The sequence below is a fragment of the Babylonia areolata genome, chromosome 2 (assembly GCF_041734735.1).
Source record: "Babylonia areolata isolate BAREFJ2019XMU chromosome 2, ASM4173473v1, whole genome shotgun sequence".
NCBI classification, from domain to species: Eukaryota; Metazoa; Mollusca; class Gastropoda; order Neogastropoda; family Buccinidae; genus Babylonia; species Babylonia areolata.
Window position 1 is genome coordinate 3,434,217 of NC_134877.1, and position 17,929 is coordinate 3,452,145.

Consider the following 17,929-nt stretch of genomic DNA (forward strand, 5'->3'; position numbering starts at 1 on the left):
CAGGAAAAGGGATAGGCAAGATGTACGTGTAACAAAGACCATGTGCGGCGCTGAGTGATGGACAGACCATCGCCTTGTAGTCTCGAAGCTGAATATTTGAATCCAGCCCAAGAGATGCCCCCAAGGCCAGAAGGCTCCAAAACGGCTCAACATCGCTAAGCTGAAAAACATCACCATCAAACAGTCCTTTGTGGAGCTGCTGGAAGATCGTCTGGAATCCGCCTCTCTGGACAACCAGAATGTGGAGTCTGACTGGAGGACCCTGCGTGAGCTGATCTATAGTACAGCTTCAGAGACCCTGGGACCCATGACCAGAAAGCACAAAGACTGGTTTGATGAAAACTGTGATGAAATCAAGCAGCTTCTGGATGAGAAACGCCGTCTGCATCAAGCCTACCTGAGCAACCCAAAGTCCACATCAAAAAAGGATGCGTACGATGCCATCCGCAGGACTGTTCAGCAAAAGTTACGCCAAATGCAGGATAAGTGGCTGAGTGACAAAGCTGATGAGATCCAGGGATATGCTGACAGGCACGATATGAAGAAGTTCTATGATGCCTTAAAAGAAGTCTACGGCCCCACATCCTCAGGATCATCCCCCCTCATCAGTGCAGATGGGAATACCTTGATCACCGAGAAGGAGAAAATTCTCGAACGCTGGGCTGAGCACTTCAACAGTGTCTTAAATCGCCCTTCCTCCATAAATGATGAAGCCATAGACCGTCTCCCACAAGTCCCCATCAACGAAGCACTGGACGATCCGCCAACACCTCTTGAGACCCAGAAAGCAATCCGTCTGCTATCCAGTGGCAAAGCACCTGGCTCAGACTCCATACCAGCAGAGGTCTACAAGGATGGAGGCACTGTGCTGACTGAGAAGCTCCATCAGCTGTACTCACTCATGTGGAAAGAAGAGACGATCCCCCAGGATTTCAAAGATGCATCTATCATTCACTTGTACAAGCGAAAGGGGAACCGGCAAGCCTGTGATAACCATCGGGGCATTTCCTTGCTCTCCATCGCAGGCAAGATACTTGCCAGGATCCTACTAAACCGCCTCACAGCACACCTTGACCAAGGTCATTTGCCTGAGAGCCAATGTGGATTCCGAAAGAGCGCGGAACCACCGACATGGTGTTTGCTGCAAGGCAGCTGCAAGAGAAATGTCAGGAGCAAAATGCTGATCTGTTCTCCACCTATGTCGACCTCACTAAGGCCTTCGACACCGTGAGTAGAGAGGGACTGTGGAAGATCATGGCCAAGTACGGATGCCCTCGGAAATTTATTTCCTTGGTCAGCCAATTCCATGAAGGCATGCAGGCTCGAGTCCAGGACAATGGCGAAACATCTGCTCCTTTTGCTGTCACAAATGGTGTCAAGCAAGGCTGCGTCCTGGCTCCAACGCTGTTCAGCCTCATGTTCTCTGCAATGCTTACTGATGCCTTCAGAGATGGCGATGTTGGAATCGGCCTAAAGTACCGAACAGATGGCAAGTTGTTTAACCTCAGAAGGCTTCAAGCAAAAACGAAGGTCATGACAGACATCATCAGAGACTTTTTGTTTGCTGATGATTGTGCCCTCAACGCTGGATCTGAAGCTGACATGCAACTCAGCGTCGACAAGTTTGCCACTGCCAGCAGGAACTTCGGCCTTACCATCAGCATGAGGAAAACTGAAGTTCTACATCAGCCAGCCCCAGGGAAACCCTACGTTGAGCCCAACATCACAGTCAACGGTCAGAGACTCAGTGCGGTGGAGCGGTTCACATACCTTGGCAGCACACTGTCACGAAATGCGACCATCGACGATGAAGTGAACGTCAGGATTGCAAGAGCAAGCGCAACTTTTGGTAGACTCAATGCAAATGTCTGGAACAGAAGAGGCATTAGTCTTGAGACCAAGCTAAAGGTCTACAGAGCAGTAGTTCTCCCCACACTACTGTACGCCTGCGAAACTTGGACAGTGTACCAACGACATGCCAAGAAGCTGAACCACTTCCACACAACATGCCTCAGGAAGCTACTGAACATCAAGTGGCAAGACAGGACCCCAGACACAGAGGTGCTCGCAAAAGCCACCCTTCCCAGCATCTTCACCATGCTGATGCAGTCCCAGCTTCGCTGGGCTGGACACGTGGCGCGCATGCCAGACCATCAGGCTGCCCAAAAGGCTCTTCTATGGCGAGCTGCAACAAGGGAAGAGATCACACAGAGGTCAGAAGAAGCGCTTCAGAGATACTCTGAAAGTCTCTCTGAAAGCGTTTGATATCAACCCTGACTCCTGGGAGGAATCTGCAGTGGACCGTGACAAATGGCGCGCTGCTGTGCACAAAGGCGCCAAGTTGTGCGAGGCCAACAGGACTGCTGCAGCTGTTCAGAAGAGGCAGGCCAGAAAGTCACGGGCAAACAAGCTCCCTGACAATGGTATGCCTGTCTTTGTCTGCCCCAACTGTCAGCGAACATTTCGTGCACAGATTGGACTATTCAGCCATCTGCGCATTCACAGGTAGATTCATGAGCATCCTCCCCCCCACCCCACCACCACCCTCCCCCCATCCCCCAGCTGGATGACAACGATGGTCATCATCGATCTCGATGGACACACCACCAAGTCAGTGTGGAGTGATGGCCGAGAGGTAACGCGTCCGCCTGGGAAGCGAGAGAATCTGAGCGCGCTGGTTCGAATCACGGCTCAGCTGCCGATATTGTCTTCCCCTCCACTAGACCTTGGGTGGTGGTCTGGACACTAGTCATTCGGTTGAGACGATAAACCGAGGTCCCATGTGTAAGCTTATCTATTATTTATTCACCTCTTGTTTTTTTCTTTGTTTTTCTCAAGGCCTGACTAAGCGTGTTGGGTTACGCTGCAGGTCAGGCATCTGCTTGGCAGATGTGGTGTAGCATATATGGATTTGTCCTAACGCAGTGACGCCTCCTTGAGCTACTGAAACTGAAAACTGATGACACTGAGAAGTGCCATCAGCATCATAATGAGGAAGTGTAAGGCTGATTCAATAAACTCGGTCATTGCTAAGTAGTTACATCTCTCTGCAGAAACGTGTGTTGGGTACAAGTTAAAGAAAAACAGAGTGTAAACCTTCACAACCAAAAACAAACAAACAAACTAAACAAAAAAAACAACAATAATCAAACAAAAAACAAACGACAACAAAACCAAAACAAAACCCACTGACAAGCTGTCAACACATCAATCTCAGAACCAAAGTCTTCTGACACGTTTGGGGTGTCTTTAGCAGTCTCCGTGTGTGTGTGTGTGTGTGTGTGTGTGTGCGTGCAGTTGTTTCAGCGCGCACGTCTGTTTGTTAGTTTCTTTGCTTGTGTGTGTGTTAGTGTGTGTGCGCTTGCGTGCGTGTGTCTCTGTGTGTGTGTGTATACACTGATGTACACGTTTCTCGTGAGAAACTCAAAACGGCAAAGAGAGATGCCCACCACCGCACACCTCTATCCTCTCTGTTGCAGAATGCTCAAACTCCCTCCATGACACCTATGTGGAATACAAAGAAGCACACCTGGGGTACCAGTCAGGCACTGACCCAAAACAGACAAGGATGGCTGTTCTTCATTGCTACTCTACATGCCATGTAGTTCGCATGCCAGACCACCGGCTCCCCAAGAAACTGCTGTACGGCGAACTCCAACATGGCAAGCGCTCCCATGGAGGCCAAAAGAAGCGCTTCAAAGACACTCTGAAAGCTTCTCTGAAGGCCTTCAACATCAGCCACAACACATGGGAGCTGAATGCAATGGACAGACCAAAGTGGCGTTCAGCTGTCCACAAAGGCGCCAAATCCTGTGAGGCCAACAGAATCGCTGCAGCAGAGCAACGCAGACAGGCCAGGAAAAGCAGTGCCAGCAAGTCCCTGACAGCCGCCACCATCCCCTGTCCACACTGCGTCAGAACCTTCTGGGCGCGGATTGGCCTGACCAGTCATCTGCGCACCCACAGAGCCCAACCCACCCACCCCCAGGATGACTAGATGGTCCTCGTCGATCCCGACGGACGAAGCACACCACATGCCAGTGGACACAATGAGCAGTCACCAGCAATGTTCAGGAGGGGTGTAACAGGGCTGGAAAATATCACTTCAACTCAGCATTAAGTGTTGTTGACCTCAGTTTCGATACCCCTCCACTTACGTGCTTGGGGTGAGTCCTGTCAATGTCGTCAGTGTCGGCAGATTCATGGGGGGCTGTTGTTTGAGGGACGTGGTGGCGGTCTCCACTCTGGGAGGGATGCTCACTCAGTCTGGCTCCGCGACTAAGCCATTATTGTCGTTAGTAGGGGGCTTAGTAGGTGGTGTCCTAAGTACGTTAAAACAGAACAGGCACCAGTGAACACCACCGAAGTGACTCAGCAGCAGTGCAGGGTCTCCTCTGGTGTGTGGCCTCCTGGCGACCTAACATCGATGGTTCCCTGTGGACTGCCGACGCTGGAACTGCGACGGACGAACCCGGGTGTGGCTGTGTATGGGGGAATCTAAATGAGCGGTGTGGGAGTAATGCCACTGAAACGGTGCAGATGATGGGGCAGCAAAAAAAAAAGAAAAAAAAAAGTGTTGTTAAAAGTCCATGAAGAGATTTGCTTTCAGTGTTGAAGAAACTGATTTTTTTTTTTAGAACAATGTAAAATACTTCTTTATTCTTCAATTAGGTCAAAGAAAATAACTAAGTAAGCCAGATCAGTCAAACATAAGAGGTTGCAGTTGAATGCAGTCTTAATAAACAAACAAATTTTCAATGACAGGAACACATCCACGTAACATGACGAAACAATTTTCAGCAAAATATTTTTTATTTCAGAATCCCTTCATTGACGCAATTATGCCAAAAATCAGGAATGTTCAAATGGTTTGGTAATGTATCTGCAGCAGAGATGATGTCCCAAATATTGTAGTACATAGAGCTTCCAGAAGCTGAACGCACAGGAAAACAATTCACTGGAATATACTGGTCATCTCTGCACAATGGATCTCTACACTCATCTTGCCACAATGAGTTGCTACAATCATAACTGCTACAATGGGTCACTAAAGTCATCTTGCCACAGTTAGTTGCTACAGTAATCTTGCCACAGTTAGTTGCTTCAGTCTTATTGCCAAAATGAATTGCTAGTCACAATGACATAATGAATTGCTACAATCATAACTGCTACAATGGGTCACTAAAGTCATCTTGCCGCAGTTAGTTGCTACAGTAATCTTGCCACAGTTAGTTGCTTCAGTCTTATTGCCAAAATGAATTGCTACAGTCACAATGCCATAATGAATTGCTACAATCATAACTGCCACAATGGGTTGCTACAGTCATCTTACCACACTTAGTTGCTTCAGTCTTATTGCCAAAATGAATTGCTACAGTCTTCTTCTTCTTCTGCGTTCGTGGGCTGCAACTCCCACGTTCACTCATATGTACACGAGTGGGATTTTACGTGTATGACCGTTTTTACCCCGCCATGTAGGCAGCCATACTCCGTTTTCGGGGGTGTGCATGCTGGGTATGTTCTTGTTTCCATAACCCACCGAACGCTGACATGGATTACAGGATCTTTAACGTGCGTATTTGATCTTCTGCTTGCATATACACACGAAGGGGGTTCAGGCACTAAGCAGGTCTGCACATATGTTGACCTGGGAGATCGTAAAAATCTCCACCCTTTACCCACCAGGTGCCATCACCGTGATTCGAACCCGGGACCCTCAGATTGACAGTCCAACGCTTTAACCACTCGGCTATTGCGCCCGCCAATTGCTACAGTCATAATGCCATAATGAATTGCTAGTCATCTTGCCACAGTTGCTACAGTCATCTTGCCACAGTTAGTTGCTTCAGTCTTATTGCCACAGTTAGCTGCTTCAGTCTTATTGCCACAGTTAGTTGCTTCAGTCTTACTGCCACAATGGCTCACTTCAGTCATGACGCCACTGTGGACTATCACAGTCACATCTGCAACATATAAAATGTCACATTTAAAACCAACACCAAAGAAAAGTAGATCCACACAACCGCTGGCACATGTCACAAGAAGGCCTGGAGCGCTCAGAATTCCTGTCAGCCCACATGGTATGGACGAGACAGTGGGGACTCTATTTCCAGTATCCTGGAGAACCCAAGTTTCAGTTTCAGTTTCAGTTTCAGTAGCACAAGGAGGCGTCACTGCGTTCGGACAAAACCATATACGCTACACCACATCTGCCAAGCAGATGCCTGACCAGCAACGTAACCCAACGCGCTTAGTCAGGCCTCGAGTGAAAACCCCCAAAGTACCACTCTTATGCTGCACAGTCTGATCACATCTGCATTGCTACATGCAAGCAAAGGCAGGCATACCTTCTTGTCATGATCATGCAGGTTTCTGGGACATGAACTGGTGAGAGGAAATAACTCTTTTTTTTATTTGTAGCTGATAATCCTAGCTTCAGACTGAGGTTCCTTCTGTTACAGGATTTTCATTCTTTATATGTGTTCTTTCAGGAGAAAGGCGGTAGAATGATATGATAAACTGAGGTCCCATGTGCAGCATGCACTTTGCGCACTGAAAAAAGAACCCACAGCAACAAGGGGTTGTCCCCTGGCAAAATTCTATCGAAGAAATCAACTACGATAGGTCCTCGTTTATGCATGCATTCAAGGCCTGACTAAGCATGCTGAGTTATGTGGCTGGTCGGACATCTGCCTAGCAGATGTGGAGTAGCGTATATGGATTTTTCTGAATGCCATGATGCCTCCTTGAGAAACTGAAAGTGAAACCGTTCTTTCTGAAATGTTCTAGATGTCACAGGGACCCACTTGATGAACACACCGTTTGTCATTTCCATGCTCCAAGAATCAAGGATGCATATTCATGCATAATCAGACAGGCGCAATAGCAAAGTGGTTAAACCGTTGGACTTTCAATCTGAGGGTCCTGGGTTCGAATCTCAGTAACGGCGCCTGGTGGGTAGAGGGTGGAGATTTTTCTGATATCCCAGGTCAACATATGTGCAGACCTGCTTGTAGCTGAACCCCCTCCGTGCGTATATGCAAGCAGATCAAATACACATGTTAAAGATCCTGTAATCCATGTCAGCATTCAGTGGGTTATGGAAACAAGAACATACCCAGCATGCACACCCATGAAAATGGAGTATGGCTACCTACATGGCGGGGTAAAAATGGTCACTTGTGTACATACAAGTGTGAACATGGGAGTTGCAGCCCAAGAAGGAAGAAGAAAAAGAATACTTAACGAGAAGCCCTGAACTGCAATGTAACACGCTCACACAATGTCAGAAGCCAAGTCAAGGCAGTGGGTAAAAAAGCAGGGCTGACAAAGAGACAAAGGATGCTTGAAGGCAAGTCAAGCAGGGTTCCCAGGTGGTGGGCATGAAGCCAAAAAAGGACCTTTAAAGGACTTTATAAGGACCTCAAATCAGTTTAAAAGGACCTTTGCCGACATGACTTTACAGTACACCCCAATCTATTTGACATGCAGAACAGCAGACAATTACCTCTCATAAACGGAAGAACAGCTAATCCCATTTGACTGTCGTATTTAGTCTTTGCAATTCACGTCACTGTAGGCTAGGCCTAAGCAAAGCAGCAGCAGCAGGCGTGACTCACAGCCACTGTACCACGCTTCGCGTCTGCCACCCAGCAGAAAGCGCACTACTGTTAGGGCCTAGGCCTATAGGCTGTATCCTCCTACAGTAAGTACTGAGTTTCAGACGATCGCGTTGGCATCTTTCAATGCGCTTTGCAACTTGCAGTTTTGGTGTCGAAGGTGTTTCAGTTTCGTTCTCAAGTCTCTTTCTCTTCATAAAACAGGACTTAACAGTACCTTTCAAAAATTAAAAAAAACCTCCTGATGAGTTAAAAGGACCAACTTGCTGAATCAAAGCACTTAAAAGGCCTTTTGACCAAAATCCAATTCCTAAGGACTTAAAAGGACTTGAAAGGACCCTACGAACCTTGTCAAGGCAGTGGGTAAAAAAGCAGGGCTGACAAAGAGACCAAGGATGCTCAAGTCAGGTCACCGTGCTGTTCTGAACAACACGACTCCGGAGTCCATCTGCACACCAGTGCGGCGGACTTCTCTCAACGCACCGAGGTCTTCTTGTCCCTGAGCCACAGAAAAGAAACACGTTGCAGTTTAAAACCAACCCAACCAACCATATAACAATTATAATAACGATAATAACGGGTATCTAGAATATTCTCTACCTCTCTATCACAAAGGCCAAGAGTGCTAAGAAGTGACATCAAGTTTTGAAAAAACAACAACAAAACAAACTGGTAACAAAAGGTTAACAGTTTCAGTTTCAGTAGCTCAAGGAGGCATCACTGCATTCGGACAAATCCATATACGCTACACCACATCTGCCAAGCAGATGCCTGACCAGCAGCATAACCCAACGTGCTTAGTCAGGCCTTGAGGAAAAAAAAAAAGAAAAAAAAAGGTGAATAAATAATAGATAAGCTTACACAAATAAATAAATAAATAATAACTATAATGTAAAATAAATAAATAAATAAGATAACAATGATGACAAATAAGCAAATAGATGTAAAACATGAAGACACACATTCACATATACACCCACACATGCATAACAGATATGCACCGAACATGCAGTTTCACAGATATGAAAGCACAGTCAAATACATATAAACGTACATGAGCTCCAACACACACACACACACACACCACACACATTACCCTGCACCTCCTCTACCCCACTCCTCCACACACTCATGTCAAGTCTACGTATCACAGCTTCCACGGCACACACACACATACAAGGTTAACAACAAGGGGAACTGTAATCAAGTCTTAAAAGCAAGACAAATGCAACGTGTCAACGATGAAGAACACAAACACACACTCACCCACCACACACACACACACACAAATACACACACATTAAAACACACACCAAAAACATAAAACACACATATACAAAAAAAGGAAGAAGAAAAAACAGAAAGAAAACACAATCTGTAAAATCATGCCAGTGTCATCACATATAAAACAACACAAGCTGACATATTTACATCCTCACACAATATGGAAACACAACATAAACATGATATTGAGAAAAACAATCAATAATAAAAAAAGAGAAGAAAAAAAAAATCCAAATCAAAATAAATTAAATCAACAATAATCAAATCGTAATCTTCTCTGTAAATCACACAAGCAACGTATAAACAAAAGTGAACTTTCAAAAAGAAAAAAGAAAAAGAAAAAAAAAAGAAGAAAGAATGGAAAACAACAACAAAAGCAACCAGATTTAACAGAATATTACAAAAAAAATTGTTTTCTTTTATAAAGTCTTTTGACAAAATTTTAAGTTACAAACCTATTTATAACCTTAGTCTGGAAGATACAACAGCTTTTCTCATCTAAAAAGATACCCCCATCCTAAAAGAAGAAGGAGGAAAAAAGACCGAAAAAACGACGGGCGCAATAGCCGAGTGGTTAAAGCGTTAGACTTTCAATCTGAGGGTCCCGGGTTCGAATCACGGTGACGGCGCCTGGTGGGTAAAGGGTGGAGATTTTTACGATCTCCCAGGTCAACATATGTGCACACCTGCTAGTGCCTGAACCCCCTTCGTGTGTAAATGCATGCAAAAGATCAAATGCGCACGTTAAAGATCCTGTAATCCATGTCAGCGTTCGGTGGGTTATGGAAACAAGAACATACCCAGCATGCACACCCCCGAAAGCAGAGTATGGCTGCCTACATGGCGGGGTAAAAACGGTCATGGACGTAAAAGCCCACTCGTGTACATGCGAGTGAACGTGGGAGTTGCAACCCACGAACGCAGAAGAAGAAGAAGAAGAAAGAAAAAACAAAAATGTATGAAGATTCTCTTAACAACTCCAATCCACTATTTAAAAAAGGACTCGGGACTCACCATCCTTTTCTGTGAATGAAGTTTTTTGGCTCTCAGGAATTTCTTCAGAGGCTTGTAGCCTGGGTACGGATGCAGCCTCGACAAAAGAGCATCAGCGCTAAGCCTGTGCAAAACAAGAATGAAGGTGGTTCAGGAATTTGTTAAAAAAACTACACACACACACACACACAACACACACACACACACACACGCGTGCGCATGCACTCACTCATACATCATAAGATGTTCATCGGCATCAGAATCATTCGATATATATTGATTTATATTTGCTCAGTTAAAGATCTTGCATTTCCTTTTACTTCAGCAAAAACTAATGCATGCAAGCACCTAAACACGAGTGTGAACATGCAACCAAGTATGTACTTTCAAGGGGGATAAATCTCTTTAAAAAAAAAAAGAGATAAAACTGAAACAAAAAGAGAAATATTGGACTGTAGATTTCTATCCATTCTCAAAATATTAGGAATCAAACACAAAATACATAACCAGGACTATGTTAAGCACTATTAACATATTAACCTGCGCCTAATCTTGACATAAAGCTTGATGAAATCATCTAAAATCAATCATTGTCATTGACTTCATTCTGTTTTATCTAATATCAATCCAGTATACATGTGACACTATGCACAAAAACACTTGTAAAAACACAAGAATGCACACTCACACACACATGCATGCACACACTCTGCTTTGAGATATAGTCTTCAAAATCTATGGAGACATGCTCTAGAGGCGAGTAGTAAATGTTTGTTTTATTGAAATTTCAAAAGTGGATTTGGTAGAGAAAAATATATAAGTCAAATGCCTGATAATTATGTTATCAGCTTCTTCAGATTTCGAAGTAGTAATCATAAGCTGGAAATAGAAACAGGGAGACACAAAGGCAAACCACGAGAGTTACGGCTTTGTAAGGTTTGTAACATGTCTGTGATTGGTGATGAGTTTCATTTTATAATGGAATGTCCCAATTATGATCAGTTACGAAATAGATATGTTCCTAAAAAATATCTGTCTCCAAAATCGGTTTTTAATTTTTGTAATATGCTCAAAGGAGGCAAAAAAGTCATTTTAGCTGTAAGTAAGATGATTAGATTTGCAAATGTTGCCTAGTTATACTTTTGGAATTAAAAGACATTTGTGTTTTCTCAACTTTTATGTGACATTGTTGTGTATTTGGAAATGTTTGTTCTGGGCATGAAAAGATTATTTTGCAGTAATCCTCCATACTCCAATAGGAGTGAAAGGATAATTAAAACTTGAAACCTGAGAGTGTGTGTGTGCACTCACGCATGCGAGCATACTCTCTGGGGGAGAAATGGGTATGAAATGTTTCGATGAAGTGGGCATATCTGACAAGACATGGCGGAAAGCAAGTCATTCATTATCTTATTGTTAATCTTAACTCTCTCCATACGAACGGCGAAAGAGATGACGTTAACAGTGTTTCATCCCAATTACCACCATCAAAATATTACAAGCGGAAGGCTCTAATACTGAAGTGGTGAATGTTGACAAAGAATACGACAATTCTGACGACGGAAGCTAAAGGTTGGGTCATTCAGACACCCACTGGACATCCGAGGGGTCTGTGTAGAGGAGAAGAGAGGACTGGCCGTACTGAGTGAGTTAACCTGTACACATTTTTTGTCATCATACTTAGCTGTGATTTCAACATGTATATGCTTTAAGCTAGTGATAATGTATATACACGAAATATTCATACCTTCTTTTCTTTGTTGCTTTTGAGTGTTTTCATTTTATTTTTTAAATGTTTTATAATTGATGCAAATTTCTTCTTGACAATGTTTTTTTAATGTATTCATCAACATGTTCTGCATGCAACTGAGAGACACTTTTCTATGTTTTGTGGACAGTTGAAGTTGTGTGTTGTGTCCAGTGCACGCACACATGAGGCACACACATCACTCAAGTTGTACAGATGTAAAGACAGACAGATACACACTGAGAATGATACCATTGGAGCATGTGGAATGAAATGGGACACTGGTGTGCACACTGAAACAGACACAAGTGCATACAGACATCAACATTTACTCATATCATCATTATTATTTCTTTTTAAAATTTCATTTGTCTTCTTCTTCTTCATTCGTGGGCTGCAACTCCCACGTTCACTCAATTGTACATGAGTGGGCTTTTATGTGTATCATCCTTTTTACCCCACCATGTAGGCAGCCATACTCTGTTTTCTGGGGTGTATTTCAGTTGTTATTGTTTTTCTCATTATCATATGTATGTTGGACGGGCGCAATAGCCGAGTGGTTAAAGCGTTGGACTGTCAATCTGAGGGTCCCGGGTTCGAATCACGGTGACGGCGCCTGGTGGGTAAAGGGTGGAGATTTTTACAATCTCCCAGGTCAACATATGTGCAGACCTGCTAGTACCTGAACCCCCTTCGTGTGCATATGCAAGCAGAAGATCAGATACGCACGTTAAAGATCCTGTAATCCATGTCAGCATTCGGTGGGTTATGGAAACAAGAACATACCCAGCATGCACACCCCCGAAAACTGAGTATGGCTGCCTACATGGCGGGGTAAAAACGGTCATACACGTAAAAGCCCACTTGTGTGCATACGAGTGAATGCAGAAGAAGAAGAAGATGTGTATGTTGTATTTCTGTATTGTGTGGGGATGTAAATATGTGTGCTTGTGTTGTTCTATATGGCCACCGTGAACTTGGAAGACCCTGCAAGTGCTTCAAGGACACCTTGAAGACAAACCTCAAAGCCTGTGACATAGACATCGCTTCCTGGGAAACTGATGCCCTTGACCGCTCTCGCTGGAGGATGCTGTGCTCTAGTGGCATAAAGACGTTTGAAAACAAGAGAACGCTGGCCATTGAGGAGAAGCGTGAGCGAAGGAAGCAGGGCTCAACTTCTGGAGACGTTTTCCCTTGCTACACCTGTGAGAAGTGCTGCGCATCCAGAATCGGCCTCTTCTCCCACATGAGGACACACACTGACAGATAAGCCTGCCTGCCTACTCATCCGTCTGTCCGACGGGAGACTCCATCATATGTGGTCACAATGGCATGGTTGGGCAGGGTGTTTCTTCTTTTTTTTTTGTATGTATGTGCATGTTTTATGTTTTTTGGTGTGTCTTGAAGTGAGTGTGCTTGTATGCTTTGTCATTTACACGTTGCATTTTTTGTACCTTGTTGAACAAATCTATAGACAGCCGAACTCTGTTTAACAAGGTCAAAAAGAAGAAAATAAGACTTAAGTTACCAAGCGACCTTACTCTGATATCATTGTCATTTGAATATTTTGTCAGTTAATCACTTCTCTTGAAAATGTTAATGGATCGTAATAAGAACTTTTTTTGGTAACAATGGACAAAAATAATATCTGTGCAATCCTTCTTTACATCTTTCACTTGAGCAGGTAAAATGTGTGTTTTACTAATGCTGTAGAAATAGGGAAATAATTTTATAACCATCTTTTCTTCTTAAAAAAAAAAAAAACACTTTTTTTTTCGTTTTGTGTGCAAGAGCTTACCTTCGCTTGTTTGAGTTTCTTTGTCACTACATTCTGTACGTAACTGGGAAACTGGTTGATGAGGCCTGGAAAAGGATTGATAAAACATTAAACAACAAGAGAGGCAAGGCCTTCAAAACTCACTTGTGATACACTTTAAAAAAAAAAATCCAAGCTTTTTATGTATTAAGTATAATTTCAAAATGTAATGTTTAAGATGAGAAAGATCAGTAAGCAAATTAAGTCCCCTAGCATTAACTACAGAGTAATTTCCCTTTTTTACTATCTGCAACAAAACGTTTGCAAAATAAATAAAACTTCCATGCTTAGCAAAAGAAGTTCCTGTTTGAACAAAAAATGATAATAATGACTGCTCTTGTTGTTGGGTCAGAATATCAGATCAAAGTGCCAAGTTTAGAGAATACAAAAAATACAAATATAACAGTAAATGCAGTTTGCATATAATTAGGCTTCATTTTTAAAATTTTTTGTGCCCATCCCAGAGGTGCAATATTGTTTTAAACAAGATGACTGGAAAGAACTGAATTTTTCCTATTTTTATGCCTAATTTGGTGTCAACTGACAAAGTATTTGCAGAGAAAATGTCAATGTTAAAGTTTACCATGGACACACAGACACACACACACACACACACAGACAACCGAACACCGGGTTAAAACATAGACTCACTTTGTTTACACAAGTGAGTCAAAAAGCATGCAAACTCTCCAACTGACACACACTTCATGAATAGCAGAGGGGAATACAGAAGAGCAAGCACATGAAATATACCAAGAATCAAAGTTATTTCCAAGATGAAACATTCATATACATACAGTATGCTTTACCTGTTCAGTTCTTGCACCTCATTCAGCTTTTCAGATATATTTTAATTTCAGTTTGTAATTATATTCAAAAGTCTGGAACATTGTTATCATCTCAAGGGAAAGGCAAAGAAAAAAAAAAGTTTCCAAAAAGAATAATCTCAATATCTATGTTTTGAAAAACTTGAACGGAACAAACACACCAAACCAAACAGCCACATAGCGATCAGGAACGGAACAAACCCACCAAACCAAACAGCCACATAGCGATCAGGAACGGAACACACCAAACCAAACAGCCACATAATGATCAGGAACGGAACAAACACACCAAACCAAACAGCCACATAGCGATCAGGAACGGAACAAACCCACCAAACCAAACAGCCACATAGCGATCAGGAACGGAACAAACCCACCAAACCAAACAGCCACATAGCGATCAGGAACGGAACAAACCCATCAAACCAAACAGCCACATAGCGATCAGGAACGGAACAAACCCATCAAACCAAACAGCCACATAGCGATCAGGAACGGAACAAACCCATCAAACCAAACAGCCACATAGCGATCAGGAACGGAACAAACCCATCAAACCAAACAGCCACATGGCGATCAGGAACGGAACAAACCCACCAAACCAAACAGCCACATAGCGATCAGGAACGGAACACACCAAACCAAACAGCCACACAGCGATCAGGAACGGAACAAACACACCAAACCAAACAGCCACACAGCGATCAGGAACGGAACAAACACACCAAACCAAACAGCCACATAATGATCAGGAACGGAACAAACCCATCAAACCAAACAGCCACATAGCGATCAGGAACGGAACAAACACACCAAACCAAACAGCCACATAATGATCAGGAACGGAACAAACACACCAAACCAAACAGCCACATAGCGATCAGGAACGGAACAAACACACCAAACCAAACAGCCACATAATGATCAGGAACGGAACAAACACACCAAACCAAACAGCCACATAATGATCAGGAACGGAACACACACACCAAACCAAACAGCCACATAATGATCAGGAACGGAACAAACACACCAAACCAAACAGCCACATAATGATCAGGAACGGAACAAACACACCAAACCAAACAGCCACATAGCGATCAGGAACGGAACAAACACACCAAACCAAACAGCCACATAATGATCAGGAACACGACGGGCGCAATAGCCGAGTGGTTAAAGCATTGGACTGTCAATCTGAGGGTCCCGGGTTCGAATCACGGTGACGGCGCCTGGTGGGTAAAGGGTGGAGATTTTTACGATCTCCCAGGTCAACATATGTGCACACCTGCTTAGTGCCTGAACCCCCTTCGTGTGTATATGCAAGCAGAAGGTCAAATACGCACGTTAAAGATCCTGTAATCCATGTCAGCGTTCGGTGGGTTATGGAAACAAGAACATACCCAGCATGCACACCCCCGAAAACGGAGTATGGCTGCCTACATGGCGGGGTAAAAATGGTCATACACGTAAAAGTCCACTCGTGCACATATGAGTGAGCGCAGAAGAAGAAGAAGAAGATGAAGATCAGGAGCAGAACAAACACACACCAAACCAAACAGCCACACAGTGATCAAGCATCAACTGACCTGAAAAGAAGCCAGGGTTGGACTCCACTCGCTGTGACGACGGCAGTTTGACGACGAAGGCGTGGAAGAGGAGAGCCACAAACCGCAAGGCTTGGTACGCGTTCAGCAGAATCCGCTCTTTGCTGTTCAGCTGCACATGGAATCGCAGGACAAGAACATTTCCCACAAGGTTCTGTTCTGAAGGAAGAAAGCACAAAATCTCCTAAAAAAAAAAAAAAAAAAAAAAAAAATTATATATATATATATATATATTTAATGGAAAGCACCTACAACAGTTAACAAATCTTAAAGATGACATTTAAGGAAGTGGGCAGACCTTTCAGACTGGTGATCTCCTATCAACAGCAAAAAGAGATTTTTTTTTTTTCTTTTTTTTTTTTTTTTAATATAAATAAATTGTAGCAAACATGATCTTCCCAATCATTATACATTGTGTGTTTATTTACAACTCATCCCATGACAGCTTCTCTCTCTCTTTATGGGAAAACATCACAAATATTTTCATAACCGAGAGGAAAGAGTTCAAACCGCCGATTCTCTTGCGTGCATGCGTGAGGGATTAAGCACAACAGGGAAATGTGTAAGCAATACCGTCAGTCTGCACACAGCTGTGATGACTCACCCCCGGATCAAAGAAAATGGCATGGCATTTGATCCCCAAGCACCTGGAAGGATTCAACATCTAGCAGTGATGACAGCCATATTATCATTCATGTTTTTTAATCCATCATTTTCAAAATAGAATAAAGCGATAAATTATGGGAATGCTGTCATCTTTGAATTTTGGGGGGACCATTAAAAAAAAAAAAATTTTTTTTTTTAGAAGGGGTGTTTCTGTTTTTTTTTTTTTTTTTCAATACATAAGTGATGAAATAATCACTTTGACTGCACTCATAAAACGTTGTTGCTATTGAAAAAAAAAAAGTGATAGATGCAACAGCAATTTAGTTATAACTCCTTATTCTTTCTTCAACACAACAAATTATTGAAAGATAGTAACATAAGGACTAATTAATAGCTTGTTATTGAGAACATCAAGGTAGTTTTTTTTTTCTAATGTCTTTATTAATGCTATTAGTATAGCAAACACAAAAACTACTGACGACACAGTCTGTTCTACTTACGTCAACAGTTTGTTGCTCAGTGTCTGCCCAGCTCTGTAGCTGGTGTCGAAAGTGGCTGTGTCGGTTATACCTGAAGCAAAATGTATCAACAACAACTGCCATGAAGCTAAAAGGCTTTCTCAGACGCTCACTGAACATACATGTTCTCTGAGAGAGGGAGAGAGAGAGAGAGAGATAAGGTAATCAAAAACAGGAGAGCAGAAGAGCCACCGACGGCCATCTAGCTCCACCGTGCTGTGTGCATGCCACACGCAGTTGGCCCCCGGGGTGTGTCTACCCATGCATGCGAAGTCTGGATCCGGCAGAATCTGCGGAAGAAACCTATCGGTTCAACGGAGAGGAAGGCGGTTACAGCAACGCACTGTGGAGTGCAGAGAGCAAGATGAGACACCGAAAGGATATCTTGGTCATCCACTGCATCCGTGCTCATCCTCCAGTCGTCTCGACTTAGTCTTGCCACTGGAAATTGGTGGACCCGGACGAGAGAGTGAGGTCGATGTTGCGCAACTCCTCTTCACTTTAAAAAAACTCATCGTGCAAGTCATCAGTCATCCTTATTGACCTTTCATAATCAAAAACACATGAAGCATGAACATGCAGACCTTGCTTCACATGGCAAAACAACACACTTTTGACTCACTTGTGTAAACAAAGTGAGTCTATGTTTTAACCCGGTGTTCGGTTGTCTGTGTGTGTGTGTGTGTGTGTGTGTGTGTGCGTGTGTGTGTCTGTGTGTCCGTGGTAAACTTTAACATTGATATTTTCTCTGCAAATACTTTGTCAGTTGACACCAAATTTGGCATAAAAATAGGAAAAATTCAGTTCTTTCCAGTCATCTTGCTTAAAACAATATTGCACCTCTGGGATGGGCACAAAAAAGTAAAAAAAGAAGCCTAATTATATGCAAACTGCATTTACTGTTATATTTAT

General features: G+C 43.2%; 1 protein-coding gene across 1 annotated transcript in view; it reads right to left on the minus strand.

The window, feature by feature from the left end:
- Window positions 1-7,987: 7,987 nt before the first annotated feature.
- The window catches only part of LOC143278682 (telomerase reverse transcriptase-like), a 42,930-nt gene continuing 32,988 nt past the window's right edge, over window positions 7,988-17,929 (minus strand). The window contains exons 18-24 of the mRNA XM_076583295.1: window positions 17,000-17,069; window positions 16,498-16,540; window positions 15,876-16,005; window positions 13,442-13,506; window positions 11,896-11,936; window positions 9,918-10,020; window positions 7,988-8,118 (exon numbers count right to left, since the gene is read on the minus strand). Coding sequence (XP_076439410.1) covers window positions 8,029-8,118; window positions 9,918-10,020; window positions 11,896-11,936; window positions 13,442-13,506; window positions 15,876-16,005; window positions 16,498-16,540; window positions 17,000-17,069 — 542 coding nt within the window. The 3' untranslated portion in view covers window positions 7,988-8,028. The remainder of the gene's footprint in view (window positions 8,119-9,917; window positions 10,021-11,895; window positions 11,937-13,441; window positions 13,507-15,875; window positions 16,006-16,497; window positions 16,541-16,999; window positions 17,070-17,929) is intronic.